The sequence below is a fragment of the Cervus canadensis genome, chromosome 1 (assembly GCF_019320065.1).
Source record: "Cervus canadensis isolate Bull #8, Minnesota chromosome 1, ASM1932006v1, whole genome shotgun sequence".
Classification (NCBI taxonomy): Eukaryota; Metazoa; Chordata; class Mammalia; order Artiodactyla; family Cervidae; genus Cervus; species Cervus canadensis.
The window spans coordinates 63,421,783-63,434,433 of record NC_057386.1 but is presented as its reverse complement, the minus strand read 5'-3'; the positions used below and the strand labels follow the sequence as shown (position 1 = coordinate 63,434,433).

Genomic DNA, 12,651 nt, shown 5'->3' with positions numbered 1-12,651 from the left:
GGTCAGGGAGCTAGATCCCTCTGCCACAACTCAGACCTGGCGTGGCCAAATAAATAAATATTTAAAAAAAGAAGCAGCTAGGAAAATCATGTTCTACCAAATGACTTTTTCTCCCTCTGTGGGGATTTAATGGGGAAGAATGTGGGTTTCTGCCTCCATTTTTAAGTGGTTGCTTGCAAGTTAATTAATTTACCGGGAAGAATGACATTTCTAACTTAAGTAGACATGCATGTGTATTTCATATTTTTCCCTTTTAGTAAAGTTATGGGGAGAAGTATTTTTTAAATTTAAAGCAGAAAGCAACTGGTAGCACCATGATTATGATGTTATAACTCATGTAGTTACAGAACTCATTTCATCAGTCAGGCAGCCCTGGGCATTTGTGTTTCCAGGGAAGGCCCTCAGATAGGGACGGATGGGTCCCAGGAGTCCTCTGGGTGGCGGTGCTGGTGGGGGCGGCAGGTCTTGCCCTGAGGCTGCCCGTCTGACTGGGGGCCGCAGGAGGCTGGGGCTTCCTCCTTCCCTACAGGGCGAGTGCCAGTCCACTGCATGGAGGGCCGGTACTGAATTCCTCTAGGACCCCTGGGGATGGCGGCTGACTCAGAAAGCCCTATTTCCTGCTCAGGGTCCAGCGAGATTAATAGTGCAGGGATCCCTACCTTCCCAGAGGTTTCCCAGCTCTGGGATCTGAATAGGTGCTCAGCTTCTTAAGAGAAAAACAGCCCAGTAAGTGGCTCATGAAGGAGCTCATTAGCATAACATGTTTTTCCTCAACACCTCAGCATCTAGACCGCTGCAACCTTTTCATCCTCATCCAGTGCCTAAAGCCATTGTCGTGGTTGACCTAAAAAAAAAAAAGTGCTCTTTCTCTCTGCCCCCCCATTGAAAGAGTTTGGCTATAAAAGGCAGCTGGCTGTAGTCAGCGGGGCTTCAGAGCAGATGAGAACTGGTCCATTTAGGGGTGTGGACCACCAGGCAGCCCCCCCCCCCCACCTTCCGTAGTCACCGTTTCTCAGATCCCTGCTGGAACGTGAGGCTCCTTCCTCCCTGGTTGGGGAGGATGGCAGCCCCCACCCGCTTGTGGGCTGCGGCGGTTTTCCCAGAGACCAGTGAGACCTGGAGGAGGAGGTCAGGCACAGGCCCCTGCCCTGCAGACCTCATGTGCTTCTCCTACCCTCGGGATCCTGGAGCCGTCTCAGGGCTGCCCCCATCCGCCCGCTCCATCCTCCCTGCTTGCACCCGCTCTGCACTCCGCACTCTGCTGCTTGCTTGGAGCCCCCAGCTGCTCAGATGGCATTCTCCAGAGTGACCGGTGCTTCTTGAAGCTGTTGGCCTGGCTGGAGGCACCTCCAGGATAGCTGTCCGTGGAGCCTCAGTCCGGAAGCCTTTCATGACTCTTGCAGGAAGTTTCTCCTTCCCTGTCTTTGCACTGGCTTGACCTGTGAGTTTTGCCTGTTGGCACGTGAGCCTGGCCCCCTGCATCATGATCTGGAGGGGGGGCTCCTCTGAGCTGGCTGCGCCTCCCACCCCGTGCAGCCGGGTGCTCTGAACCCGGGGGCTGCTAGACTGGAACCAGCCCCTGAGCCCTGATGCTCGTTCCCAAGTCGGGAACCTTGGTGAGGTAACATCTGTGAATGGCCAGAACAGTTGCTTAGAGGTAATTCATTTTTATACCTGTTACTGGGCTGAATTTTTTAAAGGGTGTGCCTGATATTGGCAGATGGGTATAATTTTCCTAGGATGTAATTTACATCTAAACCCTTTTCTAAGTATCTTGGCACACCCATCCCTTCCCCCCGCCCCCACCCCCATCCCATCCCCCTTGAGGAGGAGACCGAGGAGAACAAGCCTTGTGTCACATAGGAGCTCTTGGCTGGGACCTTCTCATTCACTTCTCATTTCCAGGCAAATTTTTCCCTCTCATATTAGCCACTTTTTTGAACTGTGTTTCTTTATTTTATATACAGAGATAAATGATGGCCAAAGTTTTTTTTAAAAAAGAGAAGTTAAAGTCAAATACTCTTAGGCAAAGATATTCTTTCAAAAAAGCGTGTGTGGAATTCCTTGTCCACATGTCCTGCAGCGGAGGGAAGGGGTGGCTCTTTGCAGGGAGTGGACGTCTGCAGGAGCAGTGGGGGTGGACGAGGGGGCCCATGACCAGAGCCCCATCTCGGTTTGCAGTCTCTGTTCTGTTTTGGCTCTGTGCCGTGTTCCTGCTATAGGTGCAAAGTGGGCTGTCCTTTCCCACCATCTCCTTGTGTAACTTAATCCAGTTTCCAGATTGTAAAAGTAAGTTGAGCTAAAACTGACCAAATGAGAAAGATGTATCTGTTCTGTGACTTTTGGAAGAAATATTGACATGGTTTTACTTCTCCATTCTAAGATCTCTGACCTCTTTGAAGTTAGAGAAATTATGGCTGTTTCTACGCTTTTGCTTTAGGTTGACCCTTAAATGTCTTATTTTTATTGGGTGTGAAGAACTTCCTGATTGTGCACTTTCATAAACTCATGGTATAAGACAGCCCAGGTTTCTGTTTCACTTGTTCTATTCACAGGTAATTACTTCTCCATTTGGGACTTCTAAATCCCAGGGTCCTCTCTGCTCCAAGCTCAACAGATGGTCTCTCCATCTGTTGCCATTGCCTTTTCTGTTATATGAGAGTCATCCTCTTAGTAACACGATCTGATAGGTATTGCGTTATGTGCCAGGCATGACGCAAAGACATCATTATTTCATTTTAACCTCTTGATAACTATAAGGCAGACACTGTTGTCATTTTCATATTACGGATACTAAGTGACCAGTTCGTTCGGTACTAGATAGTCATGGCTCCAAAGCCTCTTCCTCTCCTGGCAGGCGAGACTACCTTGGTTCCTTGGGGAGGTCACAGGAACTTGGATAGACTTGAACTCCATACAGGGTTCATGTTTCTGAGCCAGACAGATCTGCATTGGAGTTTTGGCTCTTCCTCAGTAGCTATGTGATCTTGGGTGAATTACTTAAATCCTCCAAAGCTCGTCTTCATTCAGAAGCTGTGTGCGAAATCTGACGATAAATTCACCTTCAGTATACGAGGCATGAGATAGACTGTCATTGACTCTTTTACTTTTTACTAACACATTAGCCTGACTTTTCTAAGGTAATTTTTGGCATGTGAAGTTGCCTGTTTTCTTTTCTTTCTTGAATGCTGAGCCCTGGCCAGCTCGGTCTGTAGTGGGGGTGACTCTGGTGCATCTGATGTTGGCAACTCTTTATGACCATTGGCCTCCTGTGGCTTTTCAAAACATTTCTGGAGGCAGCTGGATGTGTTTGTGGCCTGTTTTTGCAAGCAAATCATGGAGTTAGTCCTGGCCTTTTAGGCTTTGAGAGCACCCAGTAAATAGATACCTCTTGACATGGACACAAGGAAAGAGTTGGCAGAGGGGAGACCAAAGTGTCACCTTTATTATTAATAGAGGTGATGCTGGATGTAGAACAAAGGAGACACAGATAAGAGAACCGAGACGGGGCTCTAAGGAGAGAGGCTGGAGGAAGGGAAGCTTAGGTCCAGTCAGAAGAGGGGAGGGAAGAGAGGCTGCAGCCAGGGCTCACCCGGAGCTGAGGGTGTGGACGGGGTCTCTGGTCTCTGCACTCTGGCGCCTTCAGGACGGGCGGGAGCCGGGCCTGCCGCAGGTCACAGCAGTGCTGTGGGCCGGCAGGTGTGGGACGCGAATGTCCACTCCAGCCTCTGGATTGTGCTCGGTGCCGGGCTTCTGGTGGGAGGAGACAGTGGAAAGATTGTTATTTGGGAGAACTTGACTCTTTGAAAACAGCTATGTGTGCTACATTTAGGAGCTTCTCTAAGTTAAGTATTTTTGGAATACATGGATTTTAAGATGTTGTATGACTCTGAAGTAAGTCAGAGAAACACAAATATGTGATATATGGGGAATCTTAAAAACATGATGCAAATGGACTTATTAATATTCACGAAACAGAAGCAGAGTCACAGCCTTAGAGCACAGTTATGGACACCGGAGGGGAAGGTGGTGGACAGGGACAGATTGGGAGTGTGGGATTAACATGTACACACTGCTAGATTTAAAACGGATTAAAAAAAATTACTTAAAAAGTTATATGGCAGTTAATAGTTTCTTGATACACACACATATTTTATATTATATATGTTATATATTTGTATGTAGTTTTTATATTTTATGTCTTTATTCATATATATTGTTATGGCTTATTTTTAATGTGTCTTTTTGGGTATATTAATATCTGGGTTTTGATTCTGAAGGAAAATGAAATCATAATAATGATTAACAACTGCTCAAAATATGACCTGCTGTGTGATATTTTATTTGATTTGTTAATCTTAAAGATACAGCCTTGGTGATGATTTCAGTCTGAAGGGGCAACCCTTGCTCCCAGTCCTTTTCCTGTTATAACTAATCTGATGAAAGTAGAAGGCAGAGCTCCTTCCCTCTCCAGCCCCCTACCCTCAATTCCCATCCCTGTGTTTTTTCTTGATTTGGGGCTTGTGAAAATAGATATGTTTCCTGAATTCATCGAGAAATGAAGCCCATTCAAAATTAAATCTATCTCCATTTTTATCTGAATGCTTATAAAAGCTGTGTATTAACCACAATCTAAGAGTATCTTGGGCTTCCCTGGTGGTTCAGTAGTCATCAGTAGAATCCGCCTGCCAGTGCAGCAGGAGACTCTGGTTGATCGGGAAGATCCCCTGGAGAAGGAAATGGCAACCCACTCCAGTATTCTTGCCTGGAGAATTCTATGGATAGAGGAGCCTGGTGGGCTACAGTCCATGGGGTAGCAAAGAGTCAGACACACGTTGGCAACTTAAATTTTTGCAGCTATAGAATTATATTAGACTTCAAATAATTTAGCTATTAACATTTTACCATTTAAGATCTAGCTCAAACTCATGTTTTAGGGGGTAAAATTATATCTTATGAGAGTTATCAGCCTAAGTGTATAGCCTCTTAACTTGGCATTCAACAAAAGCATACAACAAACAAAAGTTAATCTGTAATCTGTGTTTTCTTTTCTTTTTAGCTTCTCAGACAAGCTATTTAGTGGAAAAGGCTTACATTTTCAGCCATCAGTTCTAGATTTTGGAGTTCAGTAAGTATTTTCTCCTTATAATTTTTAGCAATTTATTACTTACACTATTTACTTTCAGGATATTTTTAATGTATGTATGATACTGAATATATTTTAAATAGATAATATCAAGAGATAACTGTTCCTAGAACTTGTTGAAAGGAACTTTCTTGTGAAAAGGAGAGTATAAGAGTTGTTTTAGTCCTTTCTTTAGTTTTTAATAAATATGTCTTATAATTTAAGTCTGTGGTATTACATCCTTGTTTTTCTGAAACAAAGCAGGTTATTTTTAATGAAAAACTCTACATATCAATGGTTTCTGAATTTTTAAAATTAGATTCACTTATTCACTTGTTTTTACTGATCCTTGTGCTTTGGGATTCAAAATTGTACATGCATTAGTTATTGTGATTGGGGTTTTGGGAACAGGTGGGGAAGACAGAGTGGAATCTGTAATTCCTTACAGTGCCTCTTGTTGAGAACCATGAGATGAAGGGGGTGATCTGAGTGTCAGTTGAGGGACTGATTTGGGAACTCAGAAATTAAGAGAAGGATGAAGTTGTTCTCAGGAGGGAACGTTAGGACTCATGTTGGTTGCAGTGAAGTTTAAGATGTGAAGTGTTAGACTCACTGGATGTAGAATTTTGCTGTAGTGGATAGATTCAATTTCATGTAGAGTTTCAAGGGGAAGTAAAAGAGTGTTTCAGGATTAAAAACTCTGCTTGTTTTAGCATCCTGCAACATCAGCTTTATGAAGAACTTTTCTGAGTTGCAAAAAAAAGTTATCTGAGTGAAGTAACCATGGTGTTGGGAGAGCATCTGGGGCGAGTTAGTGGTGCTCTCCTGGTGTGTCCTTCATTCATCTGGTATCCTTCTTCCATTTCCTTCTGATCATCAAAAGATCAGAGCTGCAGTGAAGAATAATGAATTTTAAATTTAGGAGTACATTGTTGAACTTTTTAAGGAGAGTGTTTAAAAGGAAGACGTGACAAAAGTGCAAAGGGAACTTGCTGATTTTACAAAATTCTAGGCGTCTGCTTTTTTGTTTTTGAATTCTTATATTTTTACTCTTAAGTAAAGGATGAGATTTTATAATAAAACCTCATCAGTTTCAATTTCCAAGAGATTATTTTGCTTCTGTCAAAGTATGGTTAAGAGAACTCTTAATGCAGGACCTACTTATATATTATAGATTGGTAGATACCGTAAGAGGGATAGTAGTAAATACAGTTAGACTGTGATAGCAATTCCAGTTCATGGGACACTGGCTGCCTGTAAGTATAGTTACTCTGTCAATATAAAAGTCCTGCCGCCAGTGCCCATGCACGGGTGTATGCGTTGTCTGCATATGTTCCTTAGCTCTGCACATCAGTTTCCGGTTCTGATAGCTGTTAAGTCATGTTGAAAAGAAATGTTTAAAGTTTTCGACTTGAAAAGGTTACTAAGTTTTAGACTTGAATCACCTTTGGATGATTCAGTTTTGTTTATGTAGTAGTTTACAGTTCTAAAATACAATCTTCTCTCTTGTGAGTTGAGTCTTATATCAATCCTGGAAGGATAGTGGAGATAGGTGTTATTTGAAACAGAGAGAATTATTTCCAAATATATCTATATTTGAGCATGTACTATAGATGCTCATATGTTTGTGCTGAGAAATAATGCATTTTTCCCCAAGGTTATTGGTTATTTCACTAGAAGTGGCAGTAAATCTTGATTTCTAAGCCAGTATGTGCTATGCTATTTTTCTCATAACTGAGATCTAGGATGTGGTTATGGGAACCTTATTTTTTGCTAAAGTTTAAAACAGTCATTCAATGATAACAAAATACAGCCCAAATCAGAGCATTAAAAAAATTAGTCAGGTTTTATCTTACTTCTAACAAATGGCCCAATTTACAGGCATTAGACACACTTTAACCAGCACGTTCTCCTCATTTCTTCTCTGCCCTAGGTCAAGTTTTGCTATTGTTTATTTTGACGTTGACCTTGAGCAAACCTCATCCCTTCTCACAGCTCTGGTTTCTCTCTAGGATACAGAATGAGGATCATGTTATTTTGTTACCCTCTGCCTGCTTCTTAGGGTTTATTTTAAGGGTTAATACTCTTCTGGTCCTGAGATTAAAAGTGCTAATCATTCATAAGAAATTTTAACCATTCTTTTGTAGTATTAAATTAATAGAGTATCTTCCAGTTGTCACTTGTGAAGGAAATTCTTATCCTCATGACACTTTTAAAAATAGAGTTTAAAAAAAAAAATAGGATAAAAATAGCACAGTGGTAACTAGGTTTTGGCCAGCATTTTCTGTTAGGTCTGGTGAGGTTTCTGGGGGACATAGCTACTGGACTCTGCAACATGGCAGTTTTGTGTTGCTCTGGAGACATTTGTATCTTTTGAAACTAAAAGTCTTATATGCAACAATGTGAATGAGATAAGTATTAGTAACTTTGCTGATTGATTCAGATTATTCACTGAAAAACCTAAAATCATGGAAGTTTTTATTTAATTTAATTGAAGAAAAAGGCAGAAAGGAGCCCAGTACTCCTGACCTAGGGCTTTCTGAGGTGACCTGCTATATATGATAGTACAGAAAATTTTTAGTTGCATTATTTAAGAACACTCTAAAGAAATCAAAGTTTTAATCACACTGATATATATTTTATTTGTTACTGGTTGTTAAGGACTTTTAAAATACATATTGAACATATTAAGCTTTCAGTTAAGACTTGTGATGAAAAGTAGGAGGAAAAGTTGAAAGAAAAACTTCAAGGAATTGATGGCAAATACAGTATTTTGGAAACCCCATTGTTTGTAAGAGAAAGAGTATGCATTTAGTTTTTCCTAAAGCACACATTTTTAATGTCAGAGAAGTTGGAACAAAATCAGAGAAGCACAAGTATAATGTAGATGGTCTTTTGCTGAATTTAGAAATGTAGTTTTATTTCTGGGCCATACTGATGAGAACTGTCTATTTGGGTCTCTGCCACTGAGGGTGTTAAAACTAGAGAGATGACTTCAGTGAAGTTTTTACTGGCTGTCTATTTATCACAACGCTTAACTAGATGACTTCGGTATTGGGTAGCAGGGATCAGAGTAAATGATTCCAGGAAATCTTGCAGGTAGCTCCAGGTAGGTAGGCCAGAAACCAGTCCCTTTCCTCTTGCAGTTCTTTGTGAGAGACCGCCTTCTAGACAGAGATCTTGCTGAAAAGATTTGGCACCAGGGTTTCCTGATTAGGGTGTTTGCTGAAGAACAGAAACTCTTACTGTGAGGGTCATGGAAAGTATATATAAAACTTTTGTGTGCATATTTTGGATGGAGGAGCCAAAGCTTTCATTAAAGTTTTTTGAAAGACTCATGATTTAAATGGATAAGAGCCAAACCTGAAAGTGCTGCAGTTTTCATTTTTCTCAAAAGAATGGTGTTTAATGATTAAGTTTCGTTTTATAAGACTTAATAAAGTCTCTTTGCTAGTTAAAATCCATTCCCCCCAAAAGTCTATTTAAATTTATTACTCAGTAAATGAACCCTAAGAAAATTGGATTTTTCTATGAGTACAGTTTCTTTTCTAAATATATTTTCATTCAAATTAGAGACCCATGTCAGACAGGTACCTAGTTCCCTCTAGGTGTTTTTTGCAGGCATTTAACAGCCTGTGCTTGCTAAGTCGCTTCAGTCGTGTCTGGCTCTTTGCGAGTCTGGACTGTAGCCCGCCAGGCTTCTCTGTCTGTGGGATTTTCCAAGCAAGAATACTGGAGTGGGTTGCTGTGCCCTCCTCTAGGGGAACTTCCTGATCCAGGGATTGAACCCCAGTCTCTTATGTCTCCTGCATTAGAAGGCAGGTGTTTTTACCACTAGCGCCACCTGGGAAGCCTATTTAATAATGGCCTAGAAGGGTTGAATTCTTCTAATACAAAAATCAGTGGGATGCTGCTATGGGCTGGCATAAATGTCTTACAAAAGAAAGAATTAAAAAAGTTTTTTGGACTCTTTGTGGATAGAATTAACAGTAGGATTATTCTATTAGCAATAGGATTGTTTTTAACTTTTTAATGAAGATCAACAGCTTTCTGTGTTAGATTGTGTATATGTATTGATGGGTGGATGAATGGATGGATATTTTGTTTCTAACCCTTGCATTTTCTTCTCTTCCCCACCTAGGTTTCTGGGACAGCCTGCAGCAAAGATTCTCTACGCTTACAACCCAAGCAGGGAGAGTGAGGTTGTGGTGAATTCTGTGTTTACAGCTGCGAGACATTTCCATGTGCCTCCCGTTCACTGCAGGGTGAGTGTGGACCAGCTCTTGGAAGCTAAGCTGTGGCGGGCTGCCAGCTTTTCTTGCTTTCTTTGGCCTGCAGTTTTTTTACTTTCTGCTGCCTGTCTCTCCGTTTTCTGCTACCCAAGCTCTTTCCTTCTGTGTGTTTGCTTTAGCATTTATTTTTTCAGTTGTTCATATTCATAATTTTGTGGCTGTTGATACTGACGTGGAAAGAAAAGTTTAAAGAGTTGAAACTAGGTGGTAATGCGTGTGTATTCAGTGTGACTTTTTCATGGTTAAAGAAACTTAATATTGCTTGTCTCATGATAACTACAAATGCTGAAGCATGTAGTAACTAGTCAAGTTTATAGTGGTGATCTTTTAACCTGGCCAGCCTACTAGACTGTTTTCTTAGTATAGGACTAAGAGAGGGCGAGTGGTTCCTTGTGAAGCTTATTTGCATCAACACAGAGCTCCAAACTCTAGTCTTCTAATAGTTTTAATTTTAGTAATTCACTTTACCTTTAATTTTTAATGAAAATCCAGGTTACTAGTAGAGTTTACTTATTTTCCTTACTATGTTTATGTGATACCGTTTCTTAAAATCAATACTGGGACTCAGGAGGTGGTGTAAGGGGGAGCCTGGTATCTGTCCAGATGAACAGATCTGTCCAGATCTGGGCAGTCTGTCCAGATGAACGCTGTCCCTGGCTTTTATTAAGCAGCAGCATGTTTGTACACTGGTGGTTCTGTTACTTAAGTAGAGGTGGAACCGTGTAGATACTGGCCCTTGAACACGAGGATGAGAAAGAGAAGGGGAGAGGAAAGATGTGGGGCATGTGACTCCAGCCGGGCTGAGAGCAGTCTTGCCCTAAGTCCACGGTGTTTTTGATATTTTCTTTTAGATTTTTGGGTGTTGATCTGTTTGGATATTCTCAGGGATCCATGATATGTATAAATCAAGGGTGCAAGAATATGCCAATATCTGGAATTGTAAAAAAAAAATCTGTGAAAGATAATTTGTCAAAGAAGGGCCATTCCAAGTGGCTAAAGAAGTGCCTTTCTTTCAGGTAATTCCAGCAATGGGGAAAACTTCCTTCAGAATTATTTTCTTACCCACTGAAGAAGGAAGCATTGAAAGTTCTTTATTTATTAATACCTCCTCACATGGAGTCCTCTCTTATCATGTAAGTAGCTTTTTCTTTTGGTCATATAATTTGGCTGCTGATTTAATGAAGGTGTTTGGATATTAAAGGAAAAAAAGCCTTTTGGAAATGATGCCACCTGGTTTTGTGTCGTTCAAACATAAGGCTGCTTAGTTGATGCTCAGCTCACCAGCTTGCCTCTTTGCACTGCTCATGGGCAGCTGTCTTCCCTGTAGAGTGCAGGGCTGGAACGCACCTTGGGTCTCGAAAGGGTATTGGAACAAAACAGAGAAACGCGCTGTATAGTTTTCTAGTGTAAAATACAGTGGGGTTTCAGAGCTCACGACCTCCACCTCAAGCAGTCCAGGGCTGGGGGCTCTGAGCGCTTCTGAGACTCTTGCCCCCTCCTCTCCTGGGCTGAGGACTATTTCTGGTTGTGGGCTTGGAGGCCAGTCCTCAGGGGCTCCCTGTTGTAGCAAAGCTATGGCAGGGGGGCAAGGGACAGGAGTCTTTTTGTTTTTGTTCACAAAAACAGTCAGAAATCTTTATCTTGAGTGGTGTCTGTGACATCTTTAAGTGCCAAGATCTAGCATTTTTGTGGCTAAGTCTACCTGAATTCCATTCAACTGTTGTCCCATATCAGAAAAGCTATCTATTTCTGTAAAGATTTGCTACAGTGAGAAACACTCAGCTTAAATACAGCAACTTTTGTTGCAGTTTTTTAAGTAGACAGAGATGAGTATAATAACTGGATAAATAGTCTTGAAGGCCAAGTTGATGAACACAGATTTCCTTTGGAAAAGTATTTCAGTGTTGTGTCAAATGTGTTTCGAAACTCAGTTTTTTTTTTTTTTTCTTTTTCTGCAGGTATCTGGAATTGGTACTCGCAGAGTCTCTGCAAAAGGGTCTGCAGAGCAGCTTCCGAATGCTTACTTTCTGCTTCCACAGGTCCAGAGCGTTCAGCTTTCGCAAACACAGGTGATTTTAGTAGTACGTTTATTTTGAATGCTGGTAAACACCCAGCTTTGTAGCCGCTACATTTTGGTGTCTGATGGAGAGGACCAACAGCTCTTTTCACATAGTCAGAATTGGGAGTTTTAACGTGCTCTGCTTTTGGGGAAAACCCTGGTACACACGGAAATAACATGTGTGTGCAGAGTGTCAGAGGAGTCCGTACACTTCTTGGTGACGGCGGCGTGGTTCATGGTGTTGCTGTTTCATAGTTTGCATAGTCCTGTTGGGCACTGCAGTGTGTCCAGTTTTTCATTATTGTCATCAGATGGTGTACGTATTGTACAGCTTTGTTTTTCTTTTGGACTACCTATTTCATTGGGGTGTATTTTGTAAAAAGGATTCTGTAGTTAAAGACTGCACTGTTCTGTATAGCTTGTTAATCTTGCCAGAGTGCTTTTCAGGAAGCCAGACCCTCCCTGGTCACCACTAATGACATTCCTGCAAATATCTTCCCTCCCCACCTGCCTCCAGTCCTGCCTGGGTGTGGCTCACCAGAAAGAAAGGTTTTCCATGTCTTAGTAGGTATATGTAATAGTACCTTAAAATTCTTTTAATGTACACTTCATGAACAGCTTATAGGGTTGTCCATTTTTCCCTTTGATTATTTATATTTCCTTGTGTGGACAACTGTTGACATTCCAAAAGCTCTTGACTCAACATATTATATATGATATTATATATATCAACATATGTTGCTACTTATATACTCCTTACTGCTACTTCCTTACTGCTACTACTACTCACTACTACTACTCATTCAGTGAGTAAATAAAACCCACTGCTTGGACTTCTGTAGGTCGTGGTATCCAGGCTTTCCTTCACCATCTGCCTCACCGAGCCTCTGCTCTTGGCCAGGTATTGGTCTGGCACTTCTGTCTCAATGGAGCTCTCATTCCAGTGGGGAGACAAGAAAAATTAATTTACCTATAATGTAATGTCTGGGCACTTTGCCACCAAACATGTTATTCTTAGGGATTTAAAATATTACTCCTATTTTCATTTTTTATAAAAAATTTTTTATAAAATGAAATAGCCCTTCCTCAGCATTGTAAGGAAGATTTAATTTGCAAATTTGGATTTGCTTTAAGTCCTAAAACCAGTGGACTATACTGAAAGGTTTTAGGCCAGA

The 12,651-nt window shown here is 41.4% G+C and overlaps 1 protein-coding gene across 3 annotated transcripts in view; it reads left to right on the top strand.

Moving 5' to 3' along the window:
• Positions 1 to 12,651, top strand: part of TMEM131L (transmembrane 131 like) — a 170,865-nt gene that overhangs the window by 80,696 nt on the left and 77,518 nt on the right. For 2 of the 3 annotated variants that reach the window (XM_043484277.1, XM_043484267.1), the window contains exons 4-7: positions 5,060 to 5,128; positions 9,267 to 9,390; positions 10,434 to 10,550; positions 11,376 to 11,486. In XM_043484277.1, the coding sequence (XP_043340212.1) occupies positions 5,060 to 5,128; positions 9,267 to 9,390; positions 10,434 to 10,550; positions 11,376 to 11,486 (421 nt within the window). Of the gene's footprint in view, positions 1 to 3,868; positions 3,895 to 5,059; positions 5,129 to 9,266; positions 9,391 to 10,433; positions 10,551 to 11,375; positions 11,487 to 12,651 lie in introns of those variants that run through there. The other variant, XM_043484287.1, reaches the window with a different exon arrangement.